This window comes from Octodon degus, unplaced genomic scaffold (genome assembly GCF_000260255.1).
Source record: "Octodon degus isolate 3935 unplaced genomic scaffold, OctDeg1.0 scaffold00221, whole genome shotgun sequence".
NCBI lineage: Eukaryota > Metazoa > Chordata > Mammalia > Rodentia > Octodontidae > Octodon > Octodon degus.
In genome coordinates, this window is record NW_004524797.1 from 933,577 (window position 1) to 951,968 (window position 18,392).

At 46.4% G+C, this 18,392-nt stretch overlaps 1 protein-coding gene across 1 annotated transcript in view; it reads left to right on the forward strand.

Moving 5' to 3' along the window:
- The window catches only part of Nans (N-acetylneuraminate synthase), a 20,484-nt gene extending 3,966 nt beyond the window's left edge, over positions 1-16,518 (forward strand). Inside the window, exons 2-5 of the mRNA XM_023705464.1 lie at positions 8,507-8,606; positions 10,460-10,614; positions 14,335-14,601; positions 16,288-16,518. Coding sequence (XP_023561232.1) covers positions 8,507-8,606; positions 10,460-10,614; positions 14,335-14,601; positions 16,288-16,497 — 732 coding nt within the window. The 3' untranslated portion in view covers positions 16,498-16,518. The remainder of the gene's footprint in view (positions 1-8,506; positions 8,607-10,459; positions 10,615-14,334; positions 14,602-16,287) is intronic.
- Positions 16,519-18,392: the final 1,874 nt, after the last annotated feature.

Here is an 18,392-nt window from a genome sequence, read left to right on the forward strand (position 1 = left end):
AAAAAAAAAAAAAAAAAAAAAAAAAATTAAAACGGAAGAGAAAAAACTGATTCATAACCCATGTATGCCAACTCTTTTGATCAGTTTCCACGTAAAGTTGTTTTATGTGTGTTTTATTGCCTGGTTGCCATATTTGCCTGGCTCGTAACATTTAGTTTCATGTGTGCTTTTTTCAGTTAATGTAGCACAAGACTTGGCCAGCTGTGGTGGCACACACCTGTAATCCCAGCTCTCAGGAGTCTGAGATAGGAGGATCACTGCAAGTTCAAGGCCAGCCTGGTCTACACAGTGAATTCAAAACCAGCCTGAACTGCATAGCAAAACTCTATCTCAAAAAACAAAACAAAAAAGCCCAGAATTTTATCCCATCTGATGTATAAATTGATTTTTTTTCTTTCCTTTTTTATTTTGTTGAGACTGAAACTTACTGTGTAATCTAGACTGTCCTTGAACTTGCTAGGCCGTCCAGGTTGGCTCTGAACTCGCCATTCTCCTGACTTAGCCTCTTGAGTTACTAGGTATGGGACCCAGGGCCTTTATTTATTTATTTTCTACAGGATTTTGCTAATTTGCCTGGCTGGGCTTGAACCTGTGATTCTTCTGCCACAACGTCCCAGAGTACTCAGATTTCAAGCATGGGCTACCATGTTCAGCCTATGCAGTACTTATTTTGGAGGGTATACTGTACCATACCTCATTATAGTCTACTTTTGGACATGAAGTTTACTTTTTAAAGTTTTGTGCTAATAGATACTGCTAGGATGAGCATCTTTTATCCTGTGTCCTGGGTGATTGCCTTAGGACAGCTTTATTAGTTGAAACCTAAGAACATTTTATGGCTCTTGAAGTACTTTCTCATGTCTTTCAGACTAGATTGTCTGAAGCAGAACTCTGCCTATTTATGCCATTTTTTTCTGCCCTAAAATAAGATTGCAAATTGACAACACACATCCAACCCAAGCCTTGATTGTTTCACAAGGAGGGGTGGTGGATAACACTAGCCCCTGAGAAGCTTGGCATTCTCAGGCTTCAGCTCTGCAGACCTCAGGTCACAGTATTTGTAAGCATGACCTGCAGATACAGTGATGCATGTAATAGTCATACTCTTGCCTTTTAAAGTATGTGGCATAATTCAGCACATCTACATCTACAGCAGTATGTTTTATCCCCAAAGTACCCTATTTTATAGGCTAAGGGAGAGAGGCTTGGAGGAGCGAGGAAGTTTATGCAGTGTCTCACAGCTAGGAAGCAGGTGCTGACGGCAGAGGACCTCATGCCTCCTGCAGTGTGCTTTTCACAGTCCTTTGGTTGCTGCCGCCTGGCATCAGCCTAGCTCTGAGAGCCTTAGAATCACACAGTGACCGTCTGAAAACTCTGGAGAGTCAGAGCTTTCCCTTGCTCTTCTCTGCCCCTGATGTTGGCTCAAGAGCCCCCAGGCCCAGGAGCTGTCTTGACAGGAAGGGGTTAGACTTCTTAGGAAGCCTGCCTACTTGCTTAGACATTGCTAGTCTTCAGCCAGTAGCTGCCCTGCAGGCTGAGGTGGAGGCCTCCCTCTGCGTCCAGGTCTGAGTCTGAGACCTGGGCTTGCCCAAATTCCGTTTGAACTGGTGATGCATCAGCCTGCATTTCGTGGAGCTTGAGCAAGGAACCAAACAGCTGCAGTGAGACATTTCAGGGATGCTACTGTGTTAATCCTTCAGAGTGTACACACAGCTTGGAAGAGTTTCTGGGATTCTGTGTGGTGTCATCTAAAGAAATAGGATGAACGATTTTTCAACAGCTACATCACTCTGGTTGGATACTGTTCTTTCAACATGCTGGTCACTTGGAGGGCAGCACGATGGATCAGGCTTCTCAGCCTGGGAGCCAAACAACCTGGAAGTGGACATTTGCCTGATCCCAGCTTAAAATAGTATTTCTTTAGGGAATTCTCCCCTGTGCCCCCGCTTGGCTAGGATTCCCCACTCCTGGTTAGTTCTCATGGTGCTCTACTTCTGTGATTACTGTAAATAACTACTGCTTCTCTCTACTAGGCTGTGCCCCACTCCTGACATCTCTATGCCTGGCACATAGTAGTTACTCAAGAATTGCTTGTTGGGGCGGGGATTTGACTCAGCGGCACAAGCACCTTCCTGGCAAGCACAAGGTCCTGAGTTTGATCCCCAGTACCACCCCCCCCAAAAAAAAAGAATTACTTGTTGAATGAGTGAGCCAACTAAAAGTGGTTCAGTGGCTTTACACCGTTCAGAATAGATTTAGGAGAAAAGAGCATGGGCTTTGGAATCCAAAAGGTTTTGATAATGTTTCTGATCCTACCATTAACTATCTGAATGGTGAGAATAAGCCTCTTTACCGTTTGCATGTTTTGTGCCCCTTTTTTAAGCCAAGTACTTATTTTTAGTCTACAACTCATTTACCCCTCATAACAATGCCCTGAGGTAAGACAGTTGTTAGCTGTTGTGTTTTGTTTTGGCATTAAGATTTGAACCCAGAGCCTTACGGTATGCTAGGCAAGCATTTTTCCTCTGAGCTATATCCCCAGCTCTTTTATTTATTTTTTTAAAATTTTCAAATAGGGGGCCAGGCGTGATGGTGTACACATTTGATCCCAGCACTCAGGAAGCAGTAATCTTTTTTTTCAGTGCTGGGGATCCAGTCTGAAGCTCTGTACTTGCTAGGTGAGTGACCTACCACTACCACTTAGCCACATCCTAACCTTCAGTAATTTTTTTATTTTTAATGTATTTGGTTGTTGCAGGGTCTCACTATGCAGCTTGGACTCATAATGATCCTCCAGTTTTCAGCCTCCCCAGCACTGGAATTACAAGCGTGTACCACTAGGCCAGCTCAGCCTACCTTGAGGGCAGGGCTGGCGCAGCATGTGTACTGGAGATTAAACCATAGTCCCTGTGCTTGCCTAAGCTTGCCTAAGCAGGTACTTTAGTCCACTAAACTGTCTCCCCAGCTCACCCTCAGTAATTCCCCACCCCCTCAGTAATTTTTTTTTTTTTTTTTTCAGAACTGGGGATTGAACTCAGGCCCTTGGACTTGCCAGGGAAGCGCTTATTCCACTGAGCCATCTCCCCGGCCCCTCCCCTCAGTAATTTTTAAGAACATAAAAATCTAAACATTGGTGGCTGGATGTGGTAGTACATGCTTATAATCCCAGCACTCAGGAGGCTGAGACAGGAGGATCATTGTGAGTTCAAGGCCAGCCTGAATGAACTTCATAGCGAGACCCTGTCTCAAAAAAAGACCAAAAGAAAGAAAGAAAGAAAGAAAGAAAGAAAGAAAGAAAGAAAGAAAGAAAGAAAGAAAAAAGAGAGAGAGCTAAACATCAGGGCAGCTTGTTGAGGGGTGTACACCCCAGTGGCATGCTACACATCTCTGCTGTGATTGTATACCCTGTCTGTATTGCAAGATACTGCCGTATGGTATGCACACATCATTGCTGTTTGCTGTAAACCCCAGCCAGCTGTGTGGTACACACTTTTGTTGAGTGGTGCATTCCTTGCTGGGTAGGTAACCATTTCTGCTGCTGGGTGCACAGTCCTGTGTGGCTCATGCCTGGACTCTGGGCCTGTAGCTGAATGAGTGGGCTCTGGGGTCAGATTCTAAAATTTTTAGAGGCCGGGGAGATAGCTCAGTAGAATAAGTGCTTGCCTGGCAAGCGCAAAGGCCTGAGTTCAATCCCCAGGTCCTCAAAAAAAAAAAAAAAAGAATTTTTTAAAAAAGTCTTTCTTTCTTTATTTGGTACAGGGTCTCACTACGTAGCTTGGACTCATAGGGACCCTTCTGTCTCAACCTCCCCAGTGCTGGGTTACAGTTGTGTGTGCCACCATGCCCAGTTTCAGGGCCAACACAGCATGCAGTACCAGGGATCAAATTCGGTCCTTGTGCTTGCCAGGCAGGTGCTCAGACCGCTGAGTTACCTCCCTGGCCCCAGATTGTGAATTTGAATATGGCTCTGTCTGTCATTCCTGGTGTTTCTGTGTGGATGTTGTATTACCTTTTTGTGCCTGTTTCTTCAGATATAAAGTGGGGTTCCTTACAGTTGGAGGATTAAGTATGATTATTGACATGCAGCACATCACACAGCCAGGGCGCAGCAAAAGTGAGGGTGAAGAAAAGCAGTTTAGGCTCAGGGTCAGGACATGTGCCATGACTCTGCCCTTAACTCACAGTGGGACCTTGGTGGGTCCGGCCCTCCTTAGGCCTCTATTTCCATTTCTATGTGTGAATGAGCTGTTGTCTGACACCCCAGTCAGCATAGAACCAGTGATGTCACCAAGGTGTTATGTATCTGGGACAAGGCTTTCCCACCTCAGCCTAGCCTCCTGGGTCTGAAGGCCAGAGCAAAGCACCTCGTGGTGGTAGTGACTGCTGAGGAAAAGGCACTTCTCTAGGTTGTTCCTTCTCTGTGTGCTGCTTGAGGGCCAGAAACATTGGAAGAGAGAGGAGTGTGGGTGTTTGGTGTGGGCTGCCTCTGTCCGCAGCCTTTCTTGGTTTCCTTTCTCTCCACTCCCAGGGAGCCCTCTGTCCGTTGTTTCGGTTTCTGCTCTGGAGCTGGGCCCCGAGCACTGGCCTGGGTGCTAACACTTTGTATGTGGCCTGGGCTGCTGGAGTGAGCTTAGGGCCAGGACTGCTTCCATCAGTGCTTGCTGGCTTGTTCCTGAGGACCCTTTGCTGTTTCCTGCTTCAACCTCTTTTGCCGAAGAAGTTTATTGTTTAGAGTGCCCTTTGTTCCCAGCTGGTCTCCTGGCTTACCTAGGGCACAGGGAGGAAGAAGAAAATGCCCTCCCCCTCTCCCTGTGTTCCCTCCCTATCCCACTCCTGTTTCCTCTGTCTCTTTCCCTCTCTTCCTGTCTCTTACTGGAGATTGAACTCCGGCTTTCACACTGAGCTATATCCCCAGCCCTGCCCCTTTGCCCCAGATTTTGAGACAGGGTCTTGCTAAGTTGCCAGGCTAGGCTCAAACTTGAATTCCTTGTGTGTCAGCCTCCTGAATGATGGATTACAGGGTATATCACTGACTGGAAAGTGGAGTCTTCAGAGCCTTTCTAAGCGCTACCTAGCTTTACCTTGCAGGTGTTTGCAGAGCCAGCATTTCCTGTCCAGCTGGCTGTTGGTTGCTTGTTCCTTGTTCCGTGTTTACTGAGTGAGTGGCCCCAGTGTTTAGGCAAACATTCTGCATTTACCCTCTCTTCCTTACCTCTGCTGCTCTGCCCTGCTTTCCTTTTAGACAGGCATTTGGTGAGTGTTGCCCTTCTCCAGTCCACTCGCCATTCTAGGTGTTCTCTGTTTGCCAAGGAAAGATAAACTACCAGGATGTCTGACCAAGGTGCAAAGGCATGTAAAACTCAGCTGAAAGAGGCAGAAGGTCTTTATATTGAGTAAATGGACAGTTTCATGGGAAGCAGAGGGAACCCAAGGCCGTTTTGGTGGCCTGAAGAGGTGCTTCCTTCACCTGCAGGGTGGTGAGCCTATGGTACATGTGCCCAGCAGTCTGTTTATGTCATTGGAGGCGCTGAAATGTTTGCCATCACTGTTACCTTCCTTCATAGCACTTGGCCTCTGCAGGGGCTTTCTGTCCTGGTCTCCTCCCACTGTGGTCACCCAGCAGCAGGTGGCATGGTGGCCTCATGTACTATGTATGGGCCACCCCTTTCTAGAGTGTCCATTACTCTTCCCAGCTCATCACTGTGGGTTTTGCTCTCCTGTGGGCTCCAGAAACGTGAGTGGGAAGGACTGCAGAAACCCCTTCTCTACCCTTTCTTCTTAGCCCTGTGCTTGCTAGAGCTTAGTGCGCAGTGCTGAAAGGGGTTCTTTGGGCACATATTTTTTACTTTTTCTACTGGACTGTATTGAGTGTTTTCAGCATCCTGAGCCAAACAGGTTGGCATATGCTAGCCTTAGACAGGTTGGTTGGCCAGGACCCTCTGTGGAGCTGTGGCAGTATGGATTTCCCCAAACCAATGTGTTGGTTTCTGCACACTGAACCCAGCTGGCAGAGTACCAAAGGAGGGTCTTATGAGTTCCTTCAGACAGACCCCAGGACCTCTGTGCCATGGGATGAGAGCCAGGGAGAGAAGTCCTGAGGCTGCCTGGCATCCCTGTACCTGGGTGGACTGGACAGTAGAGAGGGCAGGCTACGGAAAACCAAAGAGGCCATGAAAGGAAGGGTTCCCTGAGCTCCAGCACAGCCTGAGAGGCCCTGGGTGCGCAGTGGCGCTGCCCTAGGAGGGAAGGCTAAGATCAGGGTGACTGAAGTGAGCATTTTTTGCTGGGCTGAGGAGCCTGGAGTGGCAGTTTTCTAAATGGGCACTAGGTGGCAGCAGTTGCCCCAGAAGGGCTGCCAGGTAGGCCCACTCTTTTTCTCCCTTAGTTCTTTTTTTTTTTTTTTTTGTATTTCAGTAAGGGTCTACAGGGTCTCACTATGCATATCGGACTCATAGTGATCCACCTGTGTTCAGCCTCCCAAGAGCTGGGATTACAGGCATGCGCCACGATGCCTAGTCTCAGTCACCCTTAGCGCGCCCCGGGGGTGGTGGGGGCATCTAACACTGGCCACTGTGTCCACTTAAGCAGGCACTTTAATCCATTGAGCTATTTGGCCGGTCCTAGTTCTCCTTTTTTACCATTTGAAAATGCTAGAATTCATGCAGACGTCACAGTCTCTGTGGGTGGGCTCTGGCCAAGTAGCTTTTCTGCATTTACCCTCTCTTCCTTACCTCTGCTGCTCTGGCCCCCCCAGCGGGCTTATCCATGTGCAAATGCCTGGAAGTTATTGCCCCACCCTTTGAACATCATCTGGAAGAAATCTTAGAAGTTTCCTTCTGTACGTAGAAAACACGTTCTTCACCTGCCGGATAGGGTCAGATAGCTGGGAAAATTAAGCTTTATTCATTCAATATGTTGAAAATGGATTATTTTTCAGTCTCAGCTTTAGAGGGATGATTAACAGTGTGATATATAAAGAGGAGTGAGTGAAAAAGAAAAAGGTGGAGGGAAAGAATCCCTGGGAGAGGGCTGGCCAGATAGCTCAGCGGATTAAAGCGCCTGCAAGCAGGCTCAGGGGCAGGGGGTTCGATCCCCAGGCCTACCGTGCTGGCCCGCCCCTGGGGTACAACTGAGACTAGGTGTCGTGGCACACCTGTACTCCCAGTTCTTGAGAGGCTGTAAACAGGCAGGTCATTATGAGTCTGATCTAGTGGTGAGACCCTGAACACCTGTAGACCATTCCCTAAAATACCAAAAAAAAGAATCCTTGGGAGATTGTTGTGCACATAATAAAATGTTAGAGGGCTGGTGAGATAGGTCAGCAGTCTAAGCACCTGCTTGGAAGCGCAGGGATCTGGGTTGGATCCCTGCATGCTGTACTAAAACTGGGCTCCAGGCGTGGTGGCACATGCACTGGGGAGGCTAAAAACAGGAGGATCACTATGGGTCCATGCTGCATAGCCAGACACTGTACCAAATAAATAAATAAATGATTTATATATCTGTATACATAAATAAAATGTTAGAAGTACTGGCCTCGCTCATCAGATCCTAACTTATTTATTAATTTAGGTGTTTTTTGATGGAACTTAGATATTTGGAACCATTCTGAGATTTGATATTCCAACTTCAGTTAAAGAAAAACTCAGACCCCCCAAGTTGGAGGTAGTAGGTGCATTTGTCACCTTGTGATGATGGGATCATATGTGTACATGTCTCCTGACTCACCAGGTTTTGTACATTGTGTGCAGCTTTTGGCAACCAATTATACTTCAGTCGAGCTAGACAAAGATCTTAACTAAAAAGTAGCTGTTTTGCATCCTTGTTATTTAATGGCCATTTGAGATTTTACTCATGTAACTGGCTGCCTATCCTTCAGCGTGTTTGCCAACGTTTCCCCACTTCTTGGCACTTCCTGGTGAGTCCCAGGTAAGAGTGTCAGGGGCCTTAGGTAGCCCTAAGCATTGATCTTGGGTCAGAAGAAGGTGACTGAGGCTTGCTTTTCTGTGACCCACTGGCCCTGCCAGCTGGGGATCACTGTATCAGTGCTGGGCCACCGAACGCTCCATTTTCCCTTTTTGGCACGGATGGAAGTGACCTCTTTCTCTGGCTGCTTGGTCCTGAGTAAAGGGTGGAGCCTCAGACTGACTCCTTGTCACTGCCTGATTTTATGCCTCAAGGTTTAGTTCTGATGCTGTTGTGGTTGCCCACTGGTCCTGGGGAGGAAGAGTCAGGCCAGCCGTGTGATTCTGCTCTGAGTCTCGGAGCCAGCTTAGACCAGCACTGAGTGTGTGTTGGACCAGTGGTGGGAAGCCAGGAATGAATGCTGCGGTTTGAAATGAGATGTCTGAGAACACATCTTGCCCACTCCCATGTCTTTGCATCTTCCTCGCTGGGTAGGAGAGGGCCCTTTTCTATGTGCGCATCGCCTCTCCACTTATGCCTCTACCACGAGGGCTCTGCTTTTGAACAGCAGTGAGCAAGCGTTATCTCCTTGATATTGTAGATGGCGGTTGAGTTTCTGCATGAACTGAATGTTCCCTTTTTCAAAGTTGGATCTGGAGACACTAACAATTTTCCTTATCTGGAAAAGACAGCCAAAAAAGGTAAGTGTCTTCATTTTGGGCATCAAATCCGAAGGAGTCCAAATATCAGCCTACTCTCCCACTTTTTAATATACTAACTTACAAGAAGTTAAGCACATGGTGGTTTTATAAGAAACTTTTTGAGACAGGGTTTCACTATTCAGTTTAGGCCATCCTTGAACTCACTTTGTAGTCCAAGCTGGCCTTGAGCTCATCATGGTCCTGCCACAGCTTCCCTTGTGCTGAGATTATAGGTGTGAGCCACCATACTTAGATGAAATTTTTTTAAATTAAAAAAATGTGAAGCTAATTTGATAGAGTTTAAGAGTAGAATGGTGGTTTTCAGAGGCTGGGGAGCATGGAAAAAGATTGGATAATAGACACTAAGTTGTAGTTAAAAGACATTACAGCTAGTTTTTTTGTGTGTGTGGTACTGGGGATTGAACTCAGGACCCTGTGCTTGCCACGCAAGCACTTAAACTACTGAGCTATCTCCCCGGCCCCTATGGCCAGTATTCTTTGCACAATAGGACCATAGTATATTATTTATTTCACAAAAGCTAGAAGAAAGAGTCTTGAATGCTTTTACCATGAGGAAAATCGTATCTGAGGTGACATGTTTCATTGTATTGTGTATACATACATCAAAATATCACAAGGTATCCCAAGAGTTCAAGGGTGGCCCAAACTGAATAGTGGAACCCTGTCTCAAAAAGTTTCTTATAAAACCACCATGTGCTTAACTTCTTGTAAGTTAGTATATTAAAAAGTGGAAGAGGGGGCCTGCCCCTTAGCTCACTTCTTTAAGTGGCTGCTTCAGCAAAGCAGTCAGGCTCAGGTTGCTGTGGTTTGATCCCCACAACTCAAGCCAGTCAAACCTGCCCTGAAGGCATTCGGAGCAAAAAAAAAAAAAAAAATGTGGGAGAGTAGGCTGATGGTTTAAGACCTAAATATGTGTAATTTTTATGTGTCATTGAAAAAGTAAAGTTCTTTGTAATTTATAAGAAAGTAAGGTGGTACATGCCTGTAATCCCAGCACTCTGTGAGGCTGAGGCAGAAGGATTATAAATTTAAAACCACATAGGAAAACTTAGTGATTTCATGAGACTTTGTCTCAAAATTTAAAAAAGTACCCAACATGCACATGCTAGTTTCAATCCACTCTATCAGGAAAAACAAACTTTTTAGAGAGGAAACTGATTAGGGAACTATTCTGTGGGTATACCCTATCAGCTGGCCACAGGCCGTCATGTGCAAAGTGACTTTATGACCTAAGCCATCTCCTGTGAACATCCTGACAACCCCAGGGCGGAAGCAAATCCTGTTACTGTGATGCTTTATACTTATGCCGTAGGTGAGACACTCGAGACTGAAGGTTGTGCTTCACCCAGGTGCAGCTCTTAGCCCCCGCTCCGGGCCTCCAGCTCAGACGTGCTCTTGAATAGTAGGAGTCAGTGCTCACCCTGCTTTGCCACAGGTGGATCCCCCTGCTCTGAACTGCTTGGGGCCAAAAGCATTCCAGTTTTGAGTGTTTCCAGTTTTTGGCTTTTAGGTTTTCGGATTAGGGATATTGAACCTGTAACATACTGTGCAACCCCTTGATCCACTGAGGTGCTCTTCCTGTCCACCAGATTTGGTTCACTTTGCTAAGGATGACTGTTGGGCACAGAGTGGTCTACCCTTCTGGAGTCCAGAGCAGGATCTCAGCACACTCGCACTCGCACTCACACTCACACTCAGCTCTCTCCTCCCCCAGTGACAGGCAGTGTCCCAAGGGGTGTTTGTAGGTGTAGATGAATGAAGAGACAGATGGCTGCAGTGTGTTTGAGGGAGAGACTAACCCCCAAATTAAAGACACTGCTTGGGCCTCTCAGGTCGTCCAATGGTGATCTCCAGCGGGATGCAGTCAATGGCTACCATGAAGCAAGTCTACCAGATCGTGAAGCCCCTGAACCCCAACTTCTGCTTCCTGCAGTGCACCAGCGCATACCCCCTCCAGGCCGAGGACGTCAACCTGCGAGTCATCTCGGTGAGCATGAGGGAGGCTGTTGACTCGCCAGGCCCCAACACAGTGGTGTCTTCTTTGGGGAGGGTGCAGAGAATTGGGTCCAGGGCCTCACACACGCTAGGCCAGGGCTGTCCTAGCGGAGGAGGGCACCCTCACCCCCAGCCTAGCCTTTTTTAGAAAGCAATTCTAACCAAACATGTTATAATTTATAAACATCCTTTGGAAGTCTTGCTGTTATAGTCTGTTTAGAACCAAGGGGTTGAGGAAGCACTTCGATTCTTAAGAGGGTAATGATAAAGTACACGTTTTAAAGACTAATCTTGAAATGAAGTTTCTCCCATTATAAAATGTATAGTTGTCTTTGTACAAATTTTCTTTACTTGCATGTACTGGCCACTAGAGGTCCCTGTTCTGTGAATTGCTGGCTCACATCTTTTTGTATGATATTGTTTATTTTTTAAGTTATGGTCAAATATACACATGATTTACTGTTGTAACCACGTCTGGTCGAACAGTTCCGTGGCAGTAGGTACCTTTACACTGTTGAGCAGCCACACCCCAACCTTCTCCAGAGCTTTTTTATCATCGTAAACTGAACTCTGGACTAACTCCCCATTTCTCCTCTCCCTCAGCTTGACAGCCAGCGTTTTATTTATTTCTCTATTCATTTGACCTCTCCAGGGACTATGTATAAGTAGAATTATGTAGTATTTGTCCTTCTATGTCTAGCCTTTTTTCCCTTGGTTTTCAGAATTTATTCATGTTGTAGTGTGTGCCAATTTTCTTTTTTCCCTCACTATATTTTTAATTTTGAGAATGGGTCTTGCTAAGTCACGAAGTTGCCCAGGCTGGGCTCAAACTTGTAATTCTCTTGTCCGTCAGTCTTGGAATGCCAGGATTACAGCCATATGCCACCACACCCAGCTACTTCATTCCTTTCTAAGGCTGAATAATATGTTAGTGCATATATGTGTTACATTGTTTATCTACTCACCTAGCTTTAGGCATTGGGTTGTTTTACCTTTAGCTGTTGTGAATGATGGCTGTGAACCTTGGTACACAGATGTCTTTCCATACTGAGTTGTAAGAGGCCTTGAAACGCTGGCATTTTCGACCTTGCTATTGCTGGCTCAGTTATTTTTAAATTCTGAATACCCGCTGACAGCCTGAGGGAGCTCTCTCTACAGTTTTGTCTAACTCTGCCACTGTACAGATGGTGATGTTCACTCCTAGGAGGGAAGCCCAAGAGCCAGCGGCAGCTGTGGCAGAGCTGGGCCTACGCTCGGCTGACTCCTGCTGGTCGTTGGTCTGTAGTTACCTCAGGCCGTCCCTACCTGTTCCGCCTGCCAGCAACCAAACTTTAAGCTCATTAGGAATATGTGTGTGTGCAGTTATAAAAACATAGTAAAATTATTGGAATTATAAGACACATATTTATGAGCTTGGTACTATCATTAATAGTTTTCTTTTCATATTATCTTTTTAGTACAGACATTCCTTGTTTAATGGCTAGGCTCCACTTCTACTAAGTCATTACTAAAGGAAGAATTATACATAGTCTATGCATTACAACGTTCAGAACAAAGAGAAATGGTCAAAGGAAACTCAACTGATGAATTTGCCTTTACTGGCATGACTCTTACATGTAGTGTTGTAATGTATACCAGAACATAAAACTCAAGTTACTATACAGTACAGTCAGCAAAAATCACAGTACTGTATAAACAAGGCATAATGTACAGAGGACATTGAACCTCTAAAAACAAGATGCACAGAACTGTACAAAAAAAATAAAGTCGGGCCAGGTATGGTGACATACTCCTATAATTTCAGCACTTGGAAGGCTAAGGCAGGAGGGTCAACAAGAGTTTGAGGGCACCTTAGGCCACATAATGAACTATACAGCAAGACCCTGTCTCAAAAAAAAAGGGCCAGCCAGATAGCTCAGCAGACTAAAGCACCTGCTTAGGCCGAATGCAGTGGCCAGGGTTCGATCCCCAGCATGCCATGCTGGTGCCACTCCCGGTACACCCGAGACTGGGTGAGGTGGCGCGTACCTGTAATCTCAGTGCTTGGGAGGCTGAGAACAGGAGGATCACTATGAGTCCGATTATGTAGTTGAGACCCTGTAGACCCCATACTAAATACGTTAAAAAAAAAGAAGCAAAACAAAACTGTTATAAGCCTGAACAGTAGTTAAACAGGTAGCTTGTTGAATGAATAATAGCTGTAGAGTATTTGATATTCTGTTCTTATTGTCTCCATGGTAATATAAACTTTTCTGTGTGTTGCTGTACAGTGTTCATATTTAAGTTAAAATTAATCCTTCTCAAAATTGACGCTGCCATCTTTTTTACATAAGTTATCTGTCTTCTCTTTCCTAATCATTTTTCCTCTACTTCTTTCTGGCTATGCCCTTGACCTAACTAGAGAGAAAAAACATTATTTTTAAAACTTAAACATTATCTTTTCTTAACTGTAAAATACATTGCGTAGGGCTGGCGAGGGAGAGATACTTCAGTGGACTAAGCACCTACTTAAGGCAAGCATAGGGACTAGGATTTGATCCCCAGCACCACAGGCCACACCGGCCCTGTCTGTCCCTGAGGAGCGCTGGCAAGGCTGAAAACAGGAGGATCACTACAAGTCTGAGCTGCAGAGTGAGACCCTGTACCAAATGCATAATAAAATAAAATAAAACACATTGCATAGGGTCTAGGGCTATGGCTCAGTGGTAGAGCTCTTGCCTTTCATGCACAAGGCTTGGCTTTGACACCCAGCACCACAACAAAACAAAACAACCTTAATGTATATTGCATAGTAAGTGACCTACTCTGTAACCCCATCCCACAGACATTACTATAACTAACAATATTTCTGACTCCAGGTATTCTCCTTGATTTTTTTTTTTCTTAGTACATTGTTATCTTTTTTTCTGTCTTATCTTTTTGAGACAGGGTTTTGTTATGCAGTTCAGGCTGGCCTTGATCCCACTTTGTAATCCAGGCTGTCCTCAAACTCGCAGCAAACCGCCTGCCTCAGGCTCACAAGCGCTAGGGTTACAGGCATGCACCACCATGCCCGGCTCTTAGTGTGTTGTAAATATCCTTTCCAGTCCATGCCCAGCCAGGGTACCACAATTATCTCCGTGTTGATGCCACTTGGGAGTTATTTTACCAGCCACCTCTTGGGCTGCCCATATGTCTGACCACTGTGTGAATTATCGATACAGATTAATTAATTATTCAGCATTTCTACCAACAGATTATTTTGACCTTTTTGTTAATGTTGGTACTGGGGATTGAACTCAGGGTCTTGGGTGTGCTAGGCAAGCACTGTGTCGTCGAGCTATATTCCCAGCCTAGCGGATTGTTTGGGTTTTACATATAACTGATGATATTTGTGCCTATAGCACACTTGCTTTTAGTCGCACAGGCTAATCGAATGTGACAGGTACTTTTTGAGCTTAAGGAATTGTTTTGTTTTTATTCCTACTGGTTTGTATAGGGTGAAACATTCATAAAATACACTCTTAATCATGACAGGAACCATTGTTTTGGAGCATTCACAACAACCCTAGACAGGTCATATTGTTTTTCTAGGAAGGAGAGGCCCAGAGCCCCGACATGTTTCCTGAGGTTGTGCAGCCAGTGAGTGGCTCACTTTAGGTCTGCCTGACTCCAGACAGTATGCATGAAGTACCACCCTGGGTGACATTGTTTTCCTTTTTCTATGTTAAAGGAATACCAGAAGCTCTTTCCTGACATTCCCATAGGGTACTCGGGGCACGAAACAGGCATAGCGATATCTGTGGCTGCGGTGGCTTTGGGGGCCAAGGTGTTGGAACGTCACATAACTTTGGACAAGACCTGGAAAGGGAGTGATCACTCGGCCTCGCTGGAGCCTGGAGAACTGGCTGAGCTGGTGCGGTCTGTGCGACTTGTAGAGAGGGCACTGGGCTCTCCCACCAAGCAGATGCTGCCCTGTGAGATGGCGTGCAATGAGAAGGTGGGTGCTGCCGGTCTCTGTTCGGTTCTGCTGTCCTAAGGGGCACACTGCACCCTTGCCCCTGAGTGATGCCAGGCCCATGTGAGCTGCAGGGAAACTGTGTTACTGAAGTGGAGGTTTGGTCATTGTTGCAGCTACTGTGGGTCATGGCTGTAGAGGTCTTAGCCTCCCATAGATATGCAGGGGGAAGCCCTGGGATGAGCCAAGCCAGGGGTGTGGTGGGGTCAGAAAGCCCTGAGACACTAGGAAGAGTCTGTGGCACTCCCGTCAGGGAAGCTCTGCGCTGGGGCTAGCTGTCCTGATGGGCTTGTGGGAAACAGTACAGATATTCCCTGGGCCACATCAGCCTTCAGACACCTGGGATGGTGAGGCCAAGACCACCATCTGGTGCACCGACATTCTCAGCATCTTGGAAGCGATAGTCTGGACCTTCCTGCCCCCAGATCACAGAACCAGGGGTCCTGCAGATGCCTTTCTTCTGCTGCAGGCTGCCTGGGTTGGGGCAAGGCTCAAACGCCAGGCTTGGGAGATGTTGTCATTTTTTATTTGAGTAGTGCCTGCCTGCTGCTGCCCCCAGATGAAACATACATGTATGTGTGAAGTCAATAGCAAAAAGAACACAACTATCTTTTTTTTTTTTTTGGCCAGGAGCAGGGATTGAACTCAGGCCCTTGCGCTTGCTGGGCAAGCACTTATACTACTGAGCCATCTCCCTGGCCCCTAGAACACAACTGTCTTGCAGAAGAAAATTGTACTAGAAACTGGAAACAGTTATGGCGGCTAAGCATGTGATACCAGTTAACAGACATTTTTTTCCTAATACTAAATTTCCAAGGAGAATTGGTTGCTTGGGCTCTTATGTGGAGAATGTAGACTGAGGTGACAGGTCACTTGTTTCAGATCATATATGGGGAGGCTGAAGCCTGGAAGTAAGTTTCAGTGGCCTTCATTTCCCTCGCCTCCCCATCTTAGAGGCGCCCCATGGCTGTTGTGTGGACAGCAGTCACCTTCACCAACTTGTGAGCCCTCCACAGTTCTGTTTCACTAAACAAAGTGGCAATAAGGTTTGTGTCCCTTAAAAGCAGTAGGTCATTAGTCAGGGCCTTCATCCTCGAGGTCAGTGGTGGTTCACCTGTGGCCCGAATGCCATAGCCAGCGAACTGTATCATTGTAAGCTCACAAAGGTTGGGCAATCCTGCTTTGGGTTCTCGTCCTGGCTGCATCCTTGGCCAGGTTACACTCTGTAGGCCTCAGTTTCCCCATTAAGTTTACAATGAGATGTTGCATTGTATGATTAGACAGAAGTAATCATAGTTTTCACATATTGAGAACATTGTACTTTCAGGTTTATCACACCTGTGGAGTCATTCCTATATTTCCTGTTTCACAATGAAGCCAAAATACCTTATCCCAAGGTGCCAGGGATTGACCCTGGCTGGCTGGTGGCTGGCTGCATAGCCTAACTCCTTTACCCTGCAGTCTGCTGTACAGAAAGGACACTCCTGGGGCCTGTGAGGTCACCCCACACTGGAAGTCTCTGCCTGTGAGAGATGCTGTTCTGCGCACTGTAGATACAACTGAGTCCCTACTCTCAAGGTTCCTTGGAGACCCTCCCAGGGACCTTGAGTGGGAAGCAGTGTACAGGTGTGGCCTCTGACTGATGCTGAGTGTTCCTCTTGTCCACAGCTGGGCAAGTCCGTGGTGGCCAAGGTGAGAATTCCAGAAGGCACCGTGCTAACACTGGACATGCTCACCGTGAAGGTCAGTGAACCTAAAGGCTGTCCTCCTGAAGACATCTTTAATCTCGTGGGCAAGAAGATCCTGGTCACTGTTGAAGAAGATGACACCATCATAGAAGAATCTGTAGAAAATCATGGCAAAAAAATCAAGTCTTAAAATAAAGTGCCATTCTGTCCATCTCAGTCCTTTGCTGGTACTGACTGATGTGTTGTGGGGAAGGGATGGGAGTGGGCAGTCACTGGGAGCCTGGCTTTCATCCATTGTACCTCCCTTACACAGCAGCCAGGTCAGGGCCAGGCCTGTGTCCAGTCCATGGGAAAGGAGAATAGCGCACAGGGCAGTCTTCCTGTAGGCCAGCCCAGAGCGGAGTGGCGACAGCAGGGCTGAGAGCCAGCTGTGTGCATTCTGTCCTTTGAGTCTTTGATATCACTTGGTAAAGCCAAACCTGAATGACCCATGGTTGCGCTTCCTGCACCTCTACCTATTTCTTCTTTCCTTACCTCCTGGCCTTTGGCTGTGTATCCAGCAGTGTGACGTAGTAGTTAGTTGGCATTAGAGAAGGGGTTGCTTAGAGGATCTTGTAGGTAGAGGAATACTGAAAGCACGCCTGTCCCTGAGCAGATGGAACTGGCACATCTCCCTTCGTCAAATTCTAAGGCCCACGGAGTGCCAGCACTAGGCAGCCCAGTTCCTCAGAGGTGGCCCTCCGTCTGGGCAGGTTGTGGAAACCCTACCAGAGTGGTAAGCCAGTCAGTAGTGTTAGAAAATAGTACATACACTAGGGGGAAACGTCAGTGTGAGGGCATGGAGCAGCGTGGGGCTCCAAGTCTGCAGGTTGTATCTATGAGAACAATGCTGAAATCAGCTCTTCTATAAGCAAAAAAAAAGTGACATCACATAAAATTAGGAACCCAGCTAACAAAATTCTCAGTGTTTTATTCCCTTGAACAAGCAGCATACACCTTTTTCAGAGATTCGGTGTTAGTTTTCCCTTTGTGCTTTTTAATCAGTACTGAGGGGCCGGGAGATGGCTCAATGGAATAAGCACTTCCCTGGCAAGCACAAGGGCCTGAGTCCAATCTCTGGTTCTGCCAAAAAAAAAACCAAAACAACAACAACAAAAAAAAAAACAGTACTGAGACTAATCATTTTTTCAAATGTCTTTTCAAATTCTTTATCTTTGTTCATATTTATTTGACCTTGTTTACTGTGTAACTCCTCTTCATTCCAAGTCTGTTTGTGGCTCTCTTCAAATGACTATAATTAGACGTTCAGATTTTCTTGTGAGTCTAGGGCCTATCTTCTGCCGATCCCAACACATCTGTAGAGGTATTCATGTCGTGGGGTAGAAGTGGTTGCAGGTACCTGGGGTTGTACTTGGGGAAGAGGACCCGTAAATTTGTGTTCTGAACAGACGCATGATAGCAGTTTCTAACTCATTCCCCCAACCCTTCATTTTTCCCTATAAGCAGGTAAATAATGTTTCTCATTTAGCGGCCTCTATTCTACAAGAGAAGATGACATAATATGTAAGCATATAGCCAAGACTTTAACAAGAGACAATCTCACAGTAGAGGGTTGTGTTCCAGGGCCTGGATCTGGAAGGAAGAGAAGGGTGTGGGCTGAAGCTAAGAAGCTGAGGGTTGTTCCCAGCAGGGATTCAGTGAGTCACCACCAGGTCCTGCCAGCCTAGACACAAGAAGGGTCTGGGCTGCTCTGTAAACCACAAGCTGGCTCCCTAAAGGCAAGGAATCAGTCCTGCTGAGAGTTGGAAGAGTGCAGTTGCAGAACTCAACTATCTTTTGAGTGGAAACCTATGTCGTGTTGAAGGTAGAAAAGCCAGGTTTTTGTTTGTCTTTAATCACTGTTGTATTTCTGAGACAAAATACCTGACATACACAACTTAAAGAAAGATGGTTTCTAATTTTGGCTCATGGTTTCAGGGATTTCAGCCCATGGCCGGCTGGTTCCAAGGCAGAAACACGGCAGTAGGCAGTAAGAGAACAGAAAGCCAGAAGAGAACTGCGGAGCCACACTGCCAGTGATCTCCT